Below are 21,653 nucleotides of genomic sequence, written 5' to 3'. Positions count from 1 at the left end.
TTCTGGGTGATATGGACCATGCCCCCCCCACATCCAACCTTTTTTGAGATATTGCTTAATGTGCAGTTATCAGGAGTTTCTTTGGTATCAAAAAGTCTGCAGTTCATTAGCAGTAAATACTTAAAATAATCTGAAAGGAAGTTTAGAGAAATATGTAGAAAGAAAAGCAGCAAGCACAGATGTCAGATGAGTTTTCTTAGGATTGTAAATATCAGAGTATAAATGAAGCACAATGAATAATTGGAATAGTAAAAAAAATAATTATTGCTTCTTTGAAGAATCTGTCATGTTTCATAGATTATACAACCATAAAGCTACATTTACCTTCAAGTCATGAGGACTTTGTAATCAACACAGTCAGTTAGTAACAGTATGTATACATATCATTCTGCTATGATCCTGTGTGTTCTCTATTGAGAATGATTTGTATGGGCTTGACTGCATCTAGTAGTTATTTATATTTCCTTATAGTATGTATAAACAATGAAAGTAGCCCTTTCTATTACTTCTTTCAGGACTGTATTCAATTTTTTTGAAATTCTTAAAGATTAAAATAAATGTTTATCTGATCATTACAAGTTTTATCAGAATATTTCTTGATGTGAAGTGATGTACTGCACTCCTAGCTGACTTACATATATAATTATAATTATTTTTTCTTTTGCCAATATCTTATGGTTTTTTGTTAATGAAGGAAGTGTGTGAATGAGCAAAATTCAGTGATAGTTAGGATTATTTATTCATTTTTACGTAAAATTAATTTAGGTAAGTTTTGGTTGAATACTATCACAAAAGTTTTTGGCCGAATCGCTTCAACAGCAAACTTAAAATCTTAATTGTTATTGAAGTGGGGCCTTATGGTGGGGCATTCCCTTCAGGTTTACAGTACTGGAACTTGGCTGTATCTGGAACTTGCCTGGATACATCTATAATTCTTACAATCTCTTGATTTGAATAAAATGAATAAACCAAACTATTTTCTTCAAGATAATCTTCCAGGTCAACCCCATCAAAAAGACTTCAAATTTTATGATCTCTGCATTTCAGGGTACTGTGGAAGTTGGTGATCAGGTTGAGGTCTTACAACTGCTGGCTGGCCAGTGTGATTACATAGACCTGACACGTTTAGCGGTGACTGGGTGGTCGTATGGTGGTTACTTGTCACTCATGGCATTAGCGCAGAGACCTGATATATTCAAGTAAGACCTTTTGATAATACAGTGCAAACTTTCATCAACAGGCCTTTAGGGATTTGAGGTGTCTGATATCCACTGTCTTCCATATCATTTATGTTTTCCTCTATAAATACAAGGTAAAAGATTGGATGCCACCAATACTTTTTTTATCATTGGGTACTTGCTTATTTCTTTATATACACATTAGTGACAGTATCAGTAAGTGAACCAATAAGAAATGCTGAATCCAAATAATGATAAGCATCTACTGCAAAATATATTCAATGGTAACAAATGAATCTTAGAAAAACTTGCAAAGACATAAATAAAAAATAAAAATCCTTTAGTTAGTTTTCTCCTAATACTACTAATTTACAGACTAATCCTTATTTTGGCTTTTCAAACCTAGCCAGAGGTTAGGGATATCTGACTTTAAGCTCCATTAATATTTTCAAATATAACCAGGGATATCTGACTTCAAGCTCCATTGATATTTTCAAACCTAGCCAGAGGTTAGGTACTATATGTGACCTTAAGCCTCATTAATATTAAGCCCTCTGGAGTTCAAATTAGCTGCTGATACTGAGGACACTTGAGTTTTGCAATAATTTTCTTTACTGTGCACTTAAGCACTCAACACTGATGATTTCTCATGTGGGCTAAAAGCAAAGGGTGCTTTAACTAGAGATTCTTGTGCTGACACAGCTGCTACAGGTAGCTCATAGTACTGTAGGAAGTTAGTTTGATTTTATGTCTGTACAAAGATAGGAAGTTAGTTTGATTTTATGTTGGTACAAAGATAGGAAGTTAGTTTGATTTTATGTCTGTACAAAGATAGGAAGTTAGTTTGATTTTATGTCGGTACAAAGATAGGAAGTTAGTTTGATTTTATGTTGGTGCAAAGATAGGAAGTTAGTTTGATTTTATATTGGTACAAAGATAGGAAGTTAGTTTGATTTTATGTCTGTACAAAGATAGGAAGTTAGTTTGATTTTATGTTGGTGCAAAGATAAAATGGGAAGATAATATTGAAGGCACAACCACTAATGATATAAAGATAATATTGAAGGCACAAAACCACTAAGATATAAAGATAGTATAGTGAGGCGCACCACTAATGATTAAGATAATATTGAAGGCACAACCACTAATGATATAAATTATATTTAGCTTTTACAGACTTTGTTGCAAACCATGACAGATACAAAATCACAAGTAAAACCTAGGGTAATGGTATTTACCACTTATAATTTTTACCTTGTATTCAGCGTCAAGTATGACAAATTTTTAATCAATTTGTATTTTTCATAGCTAACAAACCTGAGCTCTTAACAATGGGATAATCTTCTAGTGATAGCTGCAAACAGGTTAAAAACAATCAGAGATTTGAAAATAAGGAATCTGTGGCGTCTGGCAATTCATGCACAGACGGAGTGGATGCTTGATGAACTAGTCTTTCTTCCAACCCAGGATATGAGAGGGGCAGCTAGAGGTGGGCAGTTAACGTTAAGACCTCAGGTTTGTTAGCTATGAAAAATACAAATTGATTAAAAATTTGTCATTTGTTCTTACGCGGAACAAACCTTCAGTCTTAACAACAGGATAGACTTATACTTGGAGGAAGTACAATTATCCAGAACCGGCTGGGGATTCAGGCCGCCTGACCACCCTTCCTAGAAGATCAAGTTCTAAGGAAGAAGGGGGTCTGAGCCCGTGAGAGAATAGATAATGAGTATCTATAAACTCAACCTTCTAGGATGAAACACAATGAGAGATGTGCAGATTCACTGCATTAGTGGAAGGTGAAAAAAATTCTGTCTGTTCAAGCAACAAATCAAATGTGCCACAGGGATTTGTTACCACTCCTCTCTTCCTTGTTAGAGAGAGGAGTAAGTGCTACTGAGAAACAGATTTGTTATTTGTATAGGAGAACACAAATACTGCAACCAGTATGGCTGCCACACTTGCCTGTATCAGACGAGTTCCAGTTTATGATGTGTTAAAGAAGAAGAAAGGGGAAAAAGAGAAAGGGGGAGACCAGCCATCTCTGGATGAGCTATGTAACTTGATGGGCAGCCACCACCAGACCCAAGGTAAAGTGTCCAAGGAGCTGTGGGCAATGTCCTTCAGGAAAAGGAAGTGAACATGGTCTGCTTAAGCCAGTCACCAGCATTCAAAACCCTACGAAGACAAATTCTTCGTAATTGCCAAAGAGGAACTCATTTCTCTGATGTCATATGCTCTAGCCTGCACAGACTCTGTGGCAGAACTATCCAGTGAGGAGTTTGCCTTTAATCACTTCATGCAGCCAGAATGAAATGGGGATTTTAGAAACCTCCATTCCTGACCAACCGGTGCTAACACTTAAGTCAATGGCCATTGGTCCTAGGTGGAGAACTCGCAGATAACAGGGCAGAGCTTTGACAGGACAAGGCAAAAACTTACGGATCACTGTTCACCAATTCACTTTGGAGAAGAATGAAAATGAGACAAACTTTTCATCTTGAAATGAGGGATTCTGAGTCTTGCCTACAAAATCCGGGACAAATTCGAAGGCCACAGACCTCTCACCCTTGGTGCTGCCAAGAAGTTAACTCTCTCTTTCGAGGAAGTCAAGGCAAACAGGAAAAACTGTCATAGAGTCAGATCTCCCACTAACTATTGACATAGGTGTTTAAATGGAGCTCAAGTGAGACTGCTCTTGACCAGAGTAAGATCGCACAATGCATATTTGAGCTCCTTTGTTGAATAGGACTGTTCAACACTTCTGAACAACACCATAAATTCCCAGGATGAAGAGATGTCTAAGCCTTTAAGGAGCAGGATCAACCTGAAGTTGGCCCTGCAGTTCTTGAAAGCTGAGATGGAAAGACCTTTTCATTTCTGTGAGAGAAAAGGAAATCTAATAACAGCTCACTGAAATTCAGAGTGGAGAGAAAAGCTGTCGACAAACCCAACCATACTAGGTAGCCCACTTGCCCCAGTAAACTGCTGACAAAGACCCCCTGTGATAGCTGGGCATCTTCTCACTCTTAATAGAAACTCGACAGTCTCTGGCCATGAAGCAACAGAGATATTACCGACTGGTAGAACATTTCCACATGAAACTGCCAAGGAAGGGCCCGTGGAGGATTCCCCTTAGAATTACAGACAGAAGGTATAGAAGTTTTGGGAACCACTCCACCTGTGTACACTGGAATCACCAAGAACACCCTGAAATTCCTGTCTAAGATCTGATGGATCTGGCAGACTACTCTGTCCAGGACCTGACAGATCCAGCAGATTTCTCTGTCCAGGACCTGACGTATCTAGCAGAACTGAGGGAATGCCTACCCTGGAGATTGCTCCAAGGATGTTGAAGAGCGTCCTCTGTCTGAGAAAGAGGATCCTTGACAGCCAGTTTCCTGTTGCAGCAAGAGGAAAAGAGGTCTAATATGGATCTTCCCTAAGGACAAAATGATAAACCACTACATCCTGTTTCAAAGACCACTCTACACATAGGTCTTTACTCCAATGGCTAGAACATCGATCACCACAATCTTCCTGCCTGGAAGTAGCTTACCATGAGCTCCACAGAGGAGTCTACTGCACACTGGTGCATCTCAACTGCCAAAAGAGTGAAGCTGGCGGCAGGAAAGGATTTTTCATCTTCAATGAACAATTCTGGGACATTGAGTAGAAGACCTCTACAATCCGTCACCAAGAAGAGGCCAAACAAGTTCCTCAAAAGGGCGAAAAGATAATATGATTCCCCATGGGGATGCCCTAAAACAAAAAACTGCACAGGTATGCTTCAAAATCTCCTACTGTAAACTTTCACATGACAAAATAACTACACTGTAGACCTGGGAGAAGTCCTTGAGCTGCCCAGGAGACGTGCATCTTCAACAGTAGAGATTTCTTATTAGGTGATCCCTTATGATTTAGAACCCAACATCTAGGCTAGTATAAATAAGCCAGGGAAGGTTCAACTAGCATACCCATTACTTGTCATTCTAGGTTAGCCTAAGAACTTATCCCCATAGGTCAGCTAAACAAGAATTCTAGCACTTAGGCTAAGCTAGGATAGAAAAGAAGGTTCTAGCTAACAAGACTAGCTATGCTAGTTCGTGAATCAACCACTTGCAAGGTTAGGAACCCAACTATGTAGCAAAGCTAAGAACTGAACCAATTATGCTAGGTTAAGGTAGCTTTGACTAGTTAAGTTAGGCTAAGAACTCAACCACTTAGGCTAAATCAAGGTAGCTTTGAACTAGTTAGGCTAGGCTAAGAACTCAACCACTTAGCTTAGGATAAGGTATCCTTAAACAAGCTAAGCTAGGCTAAAAACTCAGTCCAGTTAGGCTAGATTAAGGTAGTGTTGAACTAGTTAAGCTAGGCTAGGCTAAGAACTCCACCCACGTAGACGAGGTTGAAGTAGCTTAGAACTAGACAGGCTAGGCCAAGAAAATTGTAGTCTTGAACTGGTTAGGCTAGCTAAGAACTCGGCACTTGCAAGGCTAAGAACTCAACTACTTAGGCTAGGTCGTGTTAGCTACTTGCCAGGTAAGAATACAATTACTTAGGCTAGACTAAAATAGAAAGGCCAGCATTCCTCACCTTCCTTCTCCTCAAAGTGTCTTGGCCTAGACCCAAGTGTCTAATCATAAAGTAGGCCTGAATTGCAAAAAAGGCGGGATGGCTTGATTGAATGAATTCGTCGACTGGCATTTGCACAGACGTTCTGAATGACCTTTTGGTAGGTCGTCATTGTTTGCCAAAATAACTTCGCTTCCAAACACAAGGTAACTTGAAGAGATGGACATGGCAGTTCGATGAACCACATGAGAACGTGCTATACAGATGTGGGCAATGTTACACGTATGTGGACGCTTACACGTACGTGTACGTTGGAATACATGGTACTACATGTCCATGGACGGTGTACAGACGTGGGATTGAAAGACATAACAAGCAGTTGGATATGTGATGAATCATGTACACGTACACGCAATGGGTCAAGTACGTGGACGAGCGATGAACCATGTACACGGAATAGTGATGACACCTGTACATGTTCGTGTCATGTGGAGTGATACAAGAGGGAACATTGGTGGGAAGATCACTCCTGTCTAAGCACATGGATAATATATGAACCACATACACGGACCAGTTATGACACATGTACACTGGTGTCATGTGGAGTGATATAAGTGGGAACATCAGTGAGAAGATCACTCCTTTCTAAGGTGGAACAAGCACGTGTACAAGCGATGAACCACGTACACTGCCCAGTGATGACACATGATCGTGTCATGTGGAGCGATACAAGTGGGAATGTCAGGGATAAAATGATTTGTGCCTAAGGTATCCCAACTTGCCTTGGAAGATGAACAGCGAGAGTAGTACTTTCATTGTGTACGCTGGTGAGTGACGATCCATGGCAGTGTTACCTTCTTCTCCTCAGTGGGAGACATCATGTGACGAACTCGTACAGGCCGATGAGGTGAATAACCAGCCTGAGAACCTTGATACGAGTGGAGATCAACACTGACTGTAACACAACACGTACTTGAAGGGGAGAGTCACACCCGTGCTGGTAGGATGGAGAAATGCCTCTCACTCTCAAAAGTCTTGAATTCACCCAACGGGAGGAGTACAGAGGGGAGGAAAGGAAACTAATGTCTTGCCCCATGATGCCTCCTAGAAACTCGGGGACACCTTCCAACACACTCATCAACACAAACACGTACGGGAGAGAGACATCTGCTAGCGAATACGTTGATGCATTCCTTACATGAGCCTCACCTTCGACCTCACGAACACAAACATGCAACTGTGGAGAAAACGGTGGTGCACTCCTCTCAGTAGAAGAAACTCTGGAACAGCTAACACAGCAGGATGGAAAAGGAATTCGAGAACTATGAAGAGAAGTTACAAACCTTAAGAAAGAAAAACAGGAATTGAACAGCAACTTAGTAGAAAACAGAGAGAGTATATAGTGATTTGAAAACAATTGCTTAAGACCAGAACCAGAAATGAAACAGAAACAAGCACTAGACTAGATATAAAGAAAGAAGCTTACAATAATAAAAATGATGAATTCAAGAGAGCTGTTGGTAGAAGAGTGATAGTAGCCAGAAAACACAATTGTCCCCCAAAAGGAGTCAACACAACGAATAGATTTGCTGTGCTCTCAGAAGCAGAAGAGGAAACAATCTTAATCAGAGACTCATTAGTAAAAGAGCAGGGCTTAAATTTTGTGGCTAAAAACAGAGAAAAAGTAATTCTTACCCAGGTGCAGGAGCACAGAAGATAGCCGAGGCAGTGAAAAAAATCAAGGTAAACAATAGAAAAAGTGCAGTCATAGTGCAGGAGGAGGAAATGACTTTTCTAAAAGACGGAGGAACTGGCCAGACATAAGGTCTTGTAGCCAACCTGACTAAAAATGTAGATAACATCCGAGAGAAAACTGACAACGGCATTCTTATAGAAGTTTTGCCCAGAACCAATGTAAGCCATTACTCCCTTAGCAAGGCGATTGGAATCAATGACAGACTGGAACTAATAGGCCAAGAAAGAGGTGTTAGGTTTGTAAACTTTTGGGACAGCTTTATAGGGGATAAAAAAACTATAGTAAAAAGATGGAACTCATTTGAATTTGGAAGGAGCAAAACTAATAGGAAACCTTCTCAACGAAAACCTCTTGAAACACCTCAATGAACTGAACTTTCACGTTAAGAAATTGGAAAGCTTACAGAAGCTGGTTAGTAGTGCACTGCAGGCAACAGTGATAGTAAGGGAAACTAACAAAGCCACCGAGGACAAAAGGGAAGATAGAAAAGTCCCTCAGAGTGGGCAGTTTAATGCACATTCGATTCGGAACAAAGTAGATCTCTTCAAAGCATTGGTAGCAAGTGAGTAATTAGACATGGTAGGTATCACAGAAACATGGATGCAAGAGGCAACAAGAGTCTTTGTAGGAGAGTACCAGATAGCTGGACATAAATTGTTCAAAAAAGATACTCAATAAAAAAGTTGGAGGCGTTATGTTATATGTTAGGGACCACCTCAGTCAAATAGTGTGTAAAATTACAACCATGCAAGAAGTGATTGGCATAAACTTGAACAGCCTAGGGAGGAAGATAACTCTAATACTAAGTGTACAGTACAGACCTCCGCACCAATCACAAATGTCTGATGAGGAGCTGTATGCACTACTAGGACAAGAGATAAACAACGATCTTTGCATAATAATGGGAGATTTCAATGCAGTAGTACATTGGGACATGATGACCTCCGCACCAAACTTAGAGGGAAAGAGACTTTTAGATTTTGTAACAAATGAATTCCTCCACCAATGGGTTGACAAACCCACTAGAGGAAACAACATACTAGATATTGTCCTTTCAACGGAAGATAATCTTGTATCTGACCTTTCAGTAGGCGTGAATCTAGGCAAAAGCAACCATAGAATTATTCAATTTCAAATTAATGTTCAGCATAAAATGGGAAGATGATATTAATGAGATTAGACTACCGTTGACAAGACCTAAAAAATCTAAAGGGGTATGTTAAAAATCTAGAGTGTGTTGAGAACAAAGGCATAGATAAGCAATGGGAAGCCTTTCATGAGGAATACACAGAAAAGCGCTTTAGATGTACACCATTAAGGCAAATACTAAGAAATGGAAACACTCAGCCAAAGGGTTTCAACAGAGAAATTAAAAATAAGATAAGAGACAGAGACAGTTTGCACAAATCAATGAACCCACACCCAACACCAATAGAAGCAAGCAGGCATAAAGAACTCTGTAGATTGGTGGACAAATTAGTAAGAAATGCAAAGATAAATGTGGATAAGAGAGTTGCAAATGTGGATAAGAGAGTTGCATCAGTTTTAAAGAAAACCCAAAAGAATTCTTTGTGCATGTTTATAGTAGGAAACCAATAAAAAATAGCGTAGGTCCCCTACGGCACAATAAGGTAACCTGGTGAACTCAGACTTGGAAAAAGCAGTGTTATTGAATAAGATTTTTACTAGTGTATTCACAGCTGAAGACCCTACCTCACCTACCTCAATACTGGAACCTCCTATTAGATATGAAGGGGCAGAACCATTGGACAAAATAATATTTACGGAAGAGGACATTAAAGACAAAACAGACAAACTCAAGAAGTTCAAATATCCTGGCCCAGATGTGATTCATCCAAGAGAAATTAAAAGAGCTAAAAGAGGAGATAGTTCTTCACCTATATAACCTACAGGAAAAGTGCTGAACAATGAAAGGCACCAAAAGGATGGAAACTAGGAAATGTGCCCACAGTTTATAAAAAAAAAATGTCCAAGAAAAGAGCCAGGAAATTATAGACCAATCTGCATAATGTTTGTCGTTTACAAGATTTTTGAGTCCATAATTGCAGATCGAATTGTGGATCACATAGAAACAATTGGTTGTTAAACAGCCAACACTGTTTCAGACAAAACAAATCCTGCCTATCAAACCTCTTGGAGATTTTTCATAACATGCTTGGTATTTACGACAGTAGTAGAGCAGTAGATATACTCTTAGATTCCAAAAGGCCTTTGACAAAGTCCCACACAAGAAACTGATGACAAAAGTTAGACTTAAGGAATTGTAGGGGAAACTGCATACTGGGTCGAAGACCGGCTAACTTACAGAAAACAGTCATAATAAGTGGTGAAGAATCAGAATGGGCAGATGTAACAAGCAGAGTTCCCCAGGGCTTTGTCCTTGGCCCTCTCTTGTTTTTGATTTACATTAATGACATTGATGTAGGCTTAACTAGCATGATAGCCAAATTTGCAGATGACACCAAACTATTAGGTGTAAATGCAGCAGACCCAGATGCATTGGAAAGTTTAAGAAATGATTTAGTGAAAATAGGGAGTGGTAAAAAAAATGGCAAATGCCTTTTAACGTAGATAAGTGTAAAGTATTACAAATAGGAACAAGCAACCCTCATGTCAGCTGAGGGCCTTGAAGTCATTATTACCAATGACTTAAATTCCACAAAACAGTGCATAAAAGCAGAAAAGAAGGCACAGAAACTAGTGGGATACATAATGAGGCAGTTCAAATACAGAAACAAGGAAACTGTGCTGCAGCTCTACTCATCAATAGTTAGACCCCATCTTGAATATGTAGTACAGTTTTGGTCACCAACACTAAGAAAAGACATAAATAGATTAGGAGTAGTACAAGCAAGAGTCTCAAAGTTAATTCCATCCATCAGGCAAATAGGTTACCGAAGGCGACTAGAGAGCCTGAACATGTATGGCTTAGAAACATGACGATTGCGAGGGCAACTAATAGAAACATTTGAAATACTGAAAGGCATAACAAAAGTAGACAGTAACCTATTTACATTAAACAAAAACCATACAAGAAACAATGGATGGAAACTAGAACTGAAGAGCCCCCCAGATGCTGATGCCTTGCCGAGGATGGGGGGCTTAGGGTTCAGTAGCTGGGCCCTGATGCCTGGGGGGAACTACTTTCTCACTGGGCCTTGGTGCCCAGCTGTTGATCCAACTAAATAAGTCAGCCCTTTTCTTTTTACTAAAACTTTTCATCCTTCTGCTTCCTCCCCCTATAAGGTACGCATTTTATGTTGATGACTTTTGGATTGGTTTTGGACATGATTTGGACTTACTCATTGGATTTGGTGGAGGGTGAGGATGGTTGGCATGCCATCTCACCCGTAGAACTCGAGTACCTAACGTGGTCGAGTGAGGGGAAAGTTTACATGTTAAACCCTGCTCTTAGTGCTGGGTCTGATCTCGACGGACATCATGACGCCTTAAGCACTGAGGGTGGGGTGTATATCTGGGTGGTACCCCTAGGGCAGCCCTGTATGGGATAACACTGTCCTCTAAATGTGGCTCCATGGTGGGTGGGGGGCTACCTGGATGAATCATAAATCCTTCGTCTCATGGCGACATTAATTAGACCTTCGGTTGACGACTTAGGCAAGGATAAGGACAAGGAAAAACCTGGTAATTCCTCCATTGTAACTTTGGAGCCTTTTTCAAATGAGCTCCTTGTTACAAACATTCTGCATGTGAAACCAGTCCCTTTAGACTGGAATTATGACACAATATTTAATGAATTTTGTAAATTTTGGAACATCAAAGAATTTCGTAATAAACTTGGCAAAAATTATGGATTTTTTTAATTCTGGATAATTTTCAACAATGAATCAGAAGCTCACAGAGCGTTTAGAGAATTTAGGTCGGATTCTATGAGTGTTGGACTTATAGAGGTAGAAGAGGTCCCTAGGTATCTTGACATTTATAAACCACCAAATGAAATAAAAGATGCTAGTAGAATAAGTAAAACCTCCAGATCACCAGACCCAGCTAAGTGGTTAATTATCACTATACATGGTGAGAGAGGCAACCTCTTCAAGGTGAAGAGGTTGGTAAGCCAGAAAATCGGCAACGTTGGGAGCCCAGAAGTAACTCGCTTTGGGCGTAATAGTTTTTTAGTCCATACCAAAACAGATGTTCAATCGATAATGCTCCTAAATTTGAAGCTTGATCCTGAGGGTATGGTAAAAGAGGTAAAACCTCATTATAATTTTAGTTACGCGAAGGGTGTTATCTTTAATGAAGATCTACATGAAATGGATGAGGAGGAAATTTTGGAAATGTGTCCAGACGTGGTTTGGAAGGTTTTTAAAGTGCCCCGCTCATCAATGCTTATTTTAACATTTATAAATTCTTTCCTGCCATCTGAAATTATTCTTGACAGTGAAATCATGAAAGTTCGTCCTTATAGACCGAGAGTGCTCCAGTGCTTTAAATGTTTTGGTTTTGGACACTCCTCCAATGTTTGTACCAGAAATAAACTCTGTGAATCGTGTGGCCAGCCTGAGCACGACGAATGTTCTGGACCGGTAATTTGAATAAACTGTAAGGGTGAACATCGAGCCCGTGATAAGAAATGTAGTGAATTCAAAAAAGAACAAGAGGCATTACTAAAATCTATTGCTGAACATATCAGTGTGGGACAGGCCAAAAAGTTGTTGGGCAGGAAATCCTATTCGGATGCCTTGAAGGCACAACAATTGAGTACTGCTTCTTCTAGTGCCCCTTCTGGTGGGGCTTCCCGGTGCCCCACTGGTGGGGTTTTCCACACCCCCTCTAGTGGGGTACCCCGTGCCCCCCCTGTTGGGGCTTCCTGTGCCCCCCCTGGTGGGGCCTCGCGTGGCCCCCCAGGTGGGGCTTCCCGTGCCCCTCCTGGTGGGGTTTCCCATGTTGCAGAGACTCTGGTTAAGCCAGGGGACCCTGTTGATTCTAGGGTTCAAACCAGATCTCAGTATGATGACGACTTCTCTGTGTCAGGGACATTGCCAGACATTGAGCCCTCACCTGATCCTGACATTACAGTGCACCGTGGAGATGACGGTAAGGAGATGGAGGCCCTCCTTATTCGTCAGAAGAGGTCCCTTTCTCCCTCTTCGCCTCATTCACAGTCATTCAGATATCAAAGGAAAAACAAAAGCAAAACTGAAAGGGCAAGTGAAGGCCCTTCATCAAAAAGATCTGTAACACCTAGATCTAGATCAAGTAGTACTGGTAAAGCTGATAAGATATCTCTCACCAGGACACAGATTCCTAAATTAGTGGAGAATTTTAAGATCCCTTCCTCTAAATAATGGCTCTCATGCAGTGGAACATCCGTGGCTTTATATCAAATAGAGAACAAGTTCGGGTTCTGTTTAGGGAACATGATTTATCTGCGATGTGTCTACAAGAAACAAAGTTGGGAGAGCACACACCCAATGTGGATTTTAATTATTCATTTCACTGGTCTTCACCCCTGATAGGTGTACGTGCTCAGGGAGGCACAGGCATCATAGTCCGCAAGTCTGTTAATCACAGGGTTGTTCAATTGAACACTGTGTTGCAGGCTTGTGCAGTCCAAATTTTTAATTATAAATGGATCACAATTTGCTCTCTCTACCTTGATCCATCATTAGAAAGTAGATTGCAGGATGCTCAGGGTAATCCCCGCCAGCTAGAATTAAACGACCTACAGACACTGATAGACCAGCTTCCTAAACCCTTCATTCTGATGGGGGATTTTAATGCTAAGCACACCCTCTGGGGAGAGCCAAACTGCGACCGGTGGGGTTTAATAATAGAACAGCTGCTGACTTGATGACATCACTTTAATGAATGATGGTTCCCCTACAAGACATGATGTTTTTCATAATACTGATTCAGCCATTGACCTCACTATCTGCTCTTTGTCTTTGAGGTTAGATTACCAGTGGGTAGTAGACCAGAATGATCATGGCAGTGATCATTGGCCCATTCACTTAAAGTATATGAAAAATATTCCATCTCCATGTTTACCAAAATGGAAGGTAGGGGAGGCTGACTGGGGATTATTAAAAAAATCTACTGAAATTGATCAAGAGATAAACGATTTTCAGAGCCCAACATCTGCTTATGAGTATTTAATCAGTATATTGTTGTGTGGTGCCATGCTGTCTATTCCTCGAACTTCTGGTAAACCTCGGCATCCTCTAGTACCTTGGTGGAGTGATGCATGCGCATTGAGCCGAAAGATAACAAGAACTTGCTACAAGAGATATCGTAGATATCCTTGCTTGGTAAATAAAATTATCTATAAAAGAGCTCTTGCTAAGCAAAAGAAAACATTTAAGCAAGCAAAGAGGGAATCGTTTATCGGATATATAAGTGAATTAAAATATTCGCCAATGTCATTAGTCTGGAACAGAATCCGAAAGCTGCAAGAGAAATTTTCTCCATCTCCCTTGCCTATATTGAAAATTGATGGCTTCCTCATATCTGATTCTGAAGAAGTTGCAGAAACCTTTGGTAGGCATTTCTCTAATATATCTAGTGCCCTACATTACTCTCCTGCATTCAGGAATATTAGGGACGGTACCACGGTTGTTCCTGCTGTTAGTTTAAATTCAGAGTCGTATAATCTTCCTTTCACCATGAAAGAATTAGATCATGCAATCTCGTTATCTTCCCCAACATCTCCTGGGGAAGATGATATACTGTACTCAATGATTTTTAAATTGCCTAGAAGTACAAAACAATTTCTTTTAGACATTTTAAACAGTTTTTGGCTTTCAGGAACTTCACCAGAGTCTTGGAAGATATCGATTATTGTTCCTGTTTTAAAACCTTTTAAAGATTCCTTCCTTCCTAAGAACTATAGGCCAATTGCTCTAACTAGTTGTGTTAGCAAGATTTATGAGAGGATGGTCAATGCTTGACTTGTGTGGTGTTTGGATTCAAAGAATCTTTTATCTAATCGGCAGTTTGGCTTTAGGAAAAATAGAAGTACTTCTGACCCTTTGATGTTCCTTACTCGGGAGATACAGAATGCTTTTGCTGTGCAAAACCAGACTGTTGCAGTGTTCTTTGACCTAGAAAAAGCCTACGACACTACCTGGCGAGGGGGTATCCTTTTGCAACTTGTAGAGTGGGGTGTTGTGGGTAATTTGTTCTATTGTCTGAAAGATTTTTTGTCAGAACGTTACCTGAAAGTAAGAGTGGGCTCTTACATTTCCTTCTGCTACCTCAGGAAGAAGGGTTACCTCAGGGAAGCGTCCTTAGTCCAACACTCTTTAATGTAGCTGTCAACGATCAACTAGAACAAGTTCCTGTCGGGGTGCATGGTCTGGCCTTTGCTGATGATTATGCAATAATCTGTAGTAAGTCCACAGCTGTTGAAGCTTTTCAAATGATCCAGACTGCTATTAATGCTTCAACATCATGGGCCAGTGCTAAAGGGTTCAAATTTTCACCAGAAAAAACCAAAGCTATACGATTTTGTCGATTAAGAAGAGTGAAAGAGATCCCTACTCTGGTTTTAAACGATTCGATTTTACCTTATGAAGATAGCATTAAGTATCTAGGTGTTACATTTGATAAAAAATTAACTTTTACTCAAGATGTTAATGAAGTTGTATGTAACATGAAGCTTCGACTTAATATTCTTAAAGTTGTGTCTAATTTTAACTGGGGGGCAGATCGAATCACCCTTTTGAGGATGTACCAGGTTTTATGCCTAAGCAAAATTGATTATGGTTGCCAAGTTTATGGTTGTGTGTGCAAGACAACACTGCAGAAATTAGATGTTGTCCATAATATGGCTTTACGTATTTGTACGGGAGCCTATAGAACTTCACCAGTAGAAAGCCTACATGTTGAGTCGGGTTTTCCCCCACTATTTATCCGTAGGGAGGAATTAGGCTTGAGAGTCATATCAAGAATACTTACGTCAAAGCTAAACCCTAACTATAAGTACGTTAGAGAACCAACTGACAGAGCCCCAAATAGACCGAGACTGCCAAAGCCGCTTGAGGTCCGACTAGCAAGCTCTGCCAGGGAGGTGGGATTACTACCCCCTGCAGTAGCTGAAATTTCGCCCTCAAAGTTTCCTCCTTGGAATAGGCCACATTTAGAAATCTGCCCAATTAGGGACAGCAGGAGCAACAGTTCTGGTGATCAGTTGAGGGCAAGTTTCTTGGACCATGCTTCCGAACATGGTGATTCTCATCATATATATACTGATGGCTCGAAGGGTTCTGATGGTGTTGGTTGCTCTGTAGTGACTAGTGGTAATATTAAATAGAAGCTTCCTTCTAATTCTTCTGTTTTTACAGCTGAACTGCTGGCAGTTTTGACTGCTCTTAAATATATTTTTTATAGTTCTTGTACTAACAAGGTTTTTACCATTTTTACCGACTCTGAGTGTTTTATCTTCTCTAAAAAGCCTAGTCTTTTGCCACCCTTTAGTGCAAGAAGTACAAGATTGGTTTTATCTTTTAATTAATAGAAGAGGATTTTCTGTTAGGTTTTGTTGGAGGGCTCCGTCCCATGTTGGAATTGTTGGAATGAGGCGAGCCGACGCTGCTGCTAAGGCTGCAACTAGGCTTAGGCACATTTCCAACATGGGCATCCCTGTATCTGATTTTAAAAGTACCATTCAATTTTATTGTAGAGACCAGTGGTAGGCCCACTGGTCTACTTTAGATAATAATCTTAAATTGAAATTGATTAGGCCTTCTGTTCATCCTTGTCCTCATAGCCGGATGGATAGGTCTGAGATAGTTTTAGCTAGATTACCTATTGGCCACACTAAATATACTCACGGGTATCTAATGATGAGTGGAGCGGATAGGCAGGTTCCTCGCTGTTCCACATGTCATGTTGATTTGACTGTGGTGCATATTTTGGTGGAGTGCCCTCATTTTGAAATCAAACGTAGAGCTTGTTTGCTGGCAAATAAGTCTGTTGGCGATATTTTAGGTGAAGGTGCTCAGGCAGAGCAAATTATGATATTTTTAAAAAATATTGGTCTTTTTTATGAATTGTAATTTTCTCTTAATTGTTTTAGGTTTCTTGTTTGGTTTTTATGAATGAATGATTTGTATGTTAGATCGGTTGTGTGTATGTTTGTTTGTACGACAGTGACTTTTATTCTTAAAGATATATATGCGCTGAATGGCCCCTCGGCTCCGGCGCTTGGCAATGTGCCAAAAATTTTATAATCTAATCTAATCTAGTCTAGAACTGAAGAAGATACAACACATCCCATTGTGGGAACTTCTCTACATACAGTAAGTCCTCGGGTTACGCTGGTCCTCGACTTACGATGTTTCGTGGTTACGAACGCGCCCCCATATATATATAAAAAATAATATTTTGCGTCGTTCCGTCTTACGCGGTTTAGCGTCGTAAGCAACGTAAACAAACGCGAACTAGTTCCAGGCGCACGGCGGAAGAATACGCTTTGTGGGGGAGAGGACGGCCTCAGTCCTCGCCCATACGCCATTTTGGTTGTTTACACTGCCTCTCTCTCCCTCGTGTTGTATCGTTTTTGTAACTTTTTGCTCTTTGTTATGGCTCCCAAGTGCAAGGCGGACTCTTCTGATGGTAGTGCATCGAAGAAAAGAAAGGCCATCACCATGGAAATTAAAGTGGACATTATAAAGCGATCCGAGAAGGGAGAAACGCCAACAAACATTGGCCGCTCGCTTGGCCTTAGCCGTTCGACCGTTGCTACCATTATCAAAGATAAAGAGCGCATCGTTGAACATGTGAAAGGATCTGCTCCTATGAAAGCGACAGTGATAACTAGCAGCGTAGTGGTCTAATAATTGAAATGGAAAGGTTATTGGTGCTTTGGTTGGAAGACCAAAATCAACGGCGTATCCCAGTCAGCCTTATGGTGATTCAGGAGAAGGCGAAAAGATTGTTTGAAGCGTTGAAAAAAGAAAAGGGGGAGGGAAGTGAAAGTGAAGAGTTTGTGGCTAGTAGGGGTTGGTTTATGCGATTTAAGGCTCGGGCCAATTACCATAACCTTAAATTGCAAGGTGAAGCTGCTAGTGGGGATGAGAAAGCAGCGAGTGAATTTCCTAAAGCGTTGTCTGAGATAATTAAGGAGGGGGGTTATTCTGCTCAGCAAGTGTTTAACGTAGACGAGACAGGTTTGTTTTGGAAACGTATGCCTAACCGCACTTACATCGCCAAGGAGGAGAAGTCAGCACCCGGTCATAAAGCCAGCTAATGTGAAAAAGAAAACCATTGTTCTTGAGTAGATTAAAGCCTTTACATAAAGCAAATGTGAGAATTGCTGTGGGGTAGACTAATCTGTAAAAGGAGCTAGCTAGCCTAGCTAATATTACTTTGCTTACTACCTAGATGCAATGAAGCCAACCCCAAAGGTAACAGGTTAGGCTAGGCTATTCGACATACTATACAACCATAGGCAAGCATCCTTCTGATCAGTGGAGGTTCTTTTTCTCTTCACTAACCTCCCCCAGTCTCTCCAGCACCGCAGCTTCCTCTCCAGTGTGCAAGCCAATCAAACTAATAAAGGTAAGGAATTGTTCTCTCGTTGTTATTGAGAGGTAATTTACCATTTAAGTTGAAATTCATGTGGTATTTTTCAATGTTCCGACTTTAACTGCTGAAAATCGTGTTACGATGCATCGTAAGAACGGTTAAATTCAACGTCGTAACTCGAGGACCCCCTGTACAAGAATATGTGACACGTGGGATAAACTGCCACCAGAACTTGTAAACAGCAACAGTGTAGAAGAGTTTAAAAAAGTTAGGCAAAATCATTAGGACTGTGAATGCACAGTAAAACCTGCTCCTACAGATAAGTGAGTGCACGATGTCTCCTCGGATGGACTAACAAGTCTTTGAGATATCCTAATCCTTGTAACTCCTTGTAACTCCAGGAAGATCATACTGATGGGTTACAGCCAACCACAATGGCATCATGGACAAAGATGGAAGTCATGTCACTGCTCAACAGGCAGTGAGAGACATCACTTGAGCGGATATCGCAGGTGGAGACGTATGAGAACAATGTCACAACTTTGGACTGTGGCTCAAGTCAATGGTCCCAGTGACAAGCTGGCCTCTCCAGGATACATACATGGTCACCCCGTATTCGTGATGGGGATGCGTACCAGACAACACCCCCCATAGTTAGAACCCGCGTATAGTTGGAACCACTATAAAAATGCTGAAAACAGCCTATTTTGTTAGCCCTTAAACGTCGATTGAACGTATTAAAGGTCGACGAAAATTGTCTGTTGGGTGCCAAATATTCAATCATTTACCTTCATTTAACAACAAATTGGAAGTCTCTAGACAATATTTTGATTTATGGTGAATTTATGATAAAAACTTTTTCCTTACGTCCACGCGGTAACTCTTCCGAAAAAATCAAATTTTTTTTGTCCGATTGTCGTAATGTTTGCACAGTTTTATATTAGCCGCTACATAAAGTTTTATATATGGAAATGTGCACAATTTCATGTAGAATATACCAATAAACAATCCATGGTTGTAGCTTTTATCAGTTTTGAGATATTTTCATATAAATAACGATGTGCCAAAATATCAACCTTCGGTCAAATTTGACTCGACTGAAATGGTCGAAAAACGCAATTGTAAGCTTCAACTCTTACATTCTAGTAATATTCAATCATTTACCTTTATTTTGCAACAAATTGGAAGTCCTTAGCACAGTATTTTGATTTATGGTAAATTTTTGAAAAAAACTTTTTCCTTACGTCCACGCGGTAACTCTTCCGAAAAAATCAAATTTTTTTCGTCCAAAAGTAGTAATGTTTGCACCATTTTATATTAGCCGTTACATAAAGGTTTATATATGAAAATGTGCACAATTTTATGTAGAATACAAATAAAAACAACCCATGATTGTAGCTTTTATTAGTTTTGAAATATTTTCATAGAAATAACGTTAAGTGCCAAAATTTCAACCTTTGGTCAACTTTGACTCGACCGAAATGGTCGAAAACCGCAATTGTAAGCTAAAAATCTTACATTATACTAATATTAAATCATTTACCTTCATTTGCAACAAATTGGAAGTCTCTAGCACAATATTTTGATTTATGGTGAATTTAAAAAAAAAACTTTCCTACTTCCGCATGGTAACTGCTGAAAAAATTGGAAATTTTTTTGTCCGAAAGTCGTAATATTTCCACCGATTTATATTAGCCGTTACATAAAGTTTTATATATGAAAATGTGCTCAATTTCATGTAGAATACAACAAAACACAACCCATGGTTGTAGCTTTTATCAGTTTTGAAATATTTTCACATAAATAATGATAAGTGCAAAAATTTCAACCTTCGGTCAACTTTGACTACCGAAATGGTCAAAAAATGCAATTGTAAGCTAAAACTCTTACATTCTAGTAATATTCAATCATTTACCTTCATTTTCCAAGAAATTTGAAGTCTCTAGCACAATATTTCGATTTATGGTGAATTTATGAAAAAAAACTTTTTTCCTTACGTCCGCGCGGTGACTCTTCCGAAAAAAATCAGAAAATTTTTCAACCGATTGTCGTAATGTTTGCACCTTTTTATATTAACCGTTACATAAAGTTTTATATATGAAAATGTGCGCAATTTCATGTAGAATTTATCAGTTTTGAAATATTTTCATATAAATAACGATAAATAGAAAAATTTCGACCTTCGGTCAACTTTAACTCAACCGAAATGGTTGAAAACTGCAATTGTAAGCTACAACACTTACAACTAGTAATATTCAATCAATTACCTTAATTTTGCAACAAACGGGAAGTCTCCAGGACAATATTTCGATTTATGGTGAATTTTCTAAAGCCTTTTTTACGTCAACGCGTTATGAATTCATGCTTCATATTGTGATAATATTTTCTCTGTGTTGCTTTGATCATTTTACAATTTGTTATATACCAAAATCATTGCAATTTAGTGTATAATACAACGAAAAAATAATTAACTCATTAGCTTTAACTGTTTTGCTCACAGTGGGATTTGTATACAATTATATATGATTTTTTTTTTTTTTTGCTGTCATATATTCCAATATTTATATGATGATGATATTTTTTTTCATTTCTGATGGTTGCATACTAAACTTCAGGCAGTGACAATAAAAGGAGCCAAAAATGAACTCTTATTCTTGAAAATTAAGGGTGCTGTGATTTTTTGAAAAAAAAACTTTTTTTTTCTGCTTCGGCGCTCACTCGTGAACGCCGCCGGCATACGGGAGACACTTTCGGAAATACCGGCTTGGCGATTAAGGGTTAGTTAAAACTTTAAGAAAAACCCACTAAAAATTTTTATACTAGGTTTTTTTACTAGTTTTATCACAAAATTGCATTTTATGATGAAATTGAAAAAAAAAAGTTATTTGTGGATATTTCTCATAGAAAAATACAACGAATAATGCGGGGAAACGTTCCCAAGAGAAATCCGCGAATGTGTGAGTCCACGAATCAGGGGGTCCACTGTATATGTGACAGATAGCGACAAATCTCCAACCATCGTCGGAGAAATATGGGGGGAGATCGACCCTCAGTGCATCGACAGCTATGCAGTCGGTAGAACCCATGACATTACATCCCCATTCACGACGTCACACAGTAGATTACTGTCACAGAGCAAGAGTAAAATAAAATAGTAGTAGTACAATTATTATCATTCGTAAAACCAAAGGGTACCCAGTTGAATATCATAGGTAAAAAATGTTCAAAGCAAACTGTAAGGTTGGTATCCCTGCATGGCAATGTTGAATTGTTCTACAGGAAGGGCCTCTAAAAACAGCAAGGAATCCACCACCAACAGTACTGACTGCTCCAAAGTCTTATTTCTCCACTGCACAAACACAAGTCACAATTATTGTCATTCATAAAACCAAAGCGTACCCAGTTGAATATCATAGGTAAACAGTGTTCAAAGCAAACTGTAAGGTTGGTATCCCTGCATGGCAATGTTGAATTGTTCTGCAGGAAGGGCCTTCAAAAATAGCAAGGAATCCACCACCGACATTACTGACTGCTCCAAAGTCTTACTTCTCCACAGCACAAACACTCAAGTCAAAATTAATTAATTGGCATCTCTGTCAGAGAAGCGAAGAATGCGGCTCCCAAGTTCTGGG

At 39.6% G+C, this 21,653-nt stretch overlaps 1 protein-coding gene across 1 annotated transcript in view; it reads left to right on the top strand.

Annotated features, from left to right (window-relative positions):
* The window catches only part of LOC135219325 (dipeptidyl peptidase 8-like), a 257,424-nt gene that overhangs the window by 224,286 nt on the left and 11,485 nt on the right, over positions 1 to 21,653 (top strand). Inside the window, exon 14 of the mRNA XM_064255989.1 lies at positions 1,048 to 1,199. Within this exon, the coding sequence (XP_064112059.1) occupies positions 1,048 to 1,199 (152 nt within the window). The remainder of the gene's footprint in view (positions 1 to 1,047; positions 1,200 to 21,653) is intronic.

This window comes from Macrobrachium nipponense, chromosome 1, assembly GCF_015104395.2.
Source record: "Macrobrachium nipponense isolate FS-2020 chromosome 1, ASM1510439v2, whole genome shotgun sequence".
NCBI classification, from domain to species: Eukaryota; Metazoa; Arthropoda; class Malacostraca; order Decapoda; family Palaemonidae; genus Macrobrachium; species Macrobrachium nipponense.
This window is presented reverse-complemented; position numbering and strand designations above follow the sequence as displayed.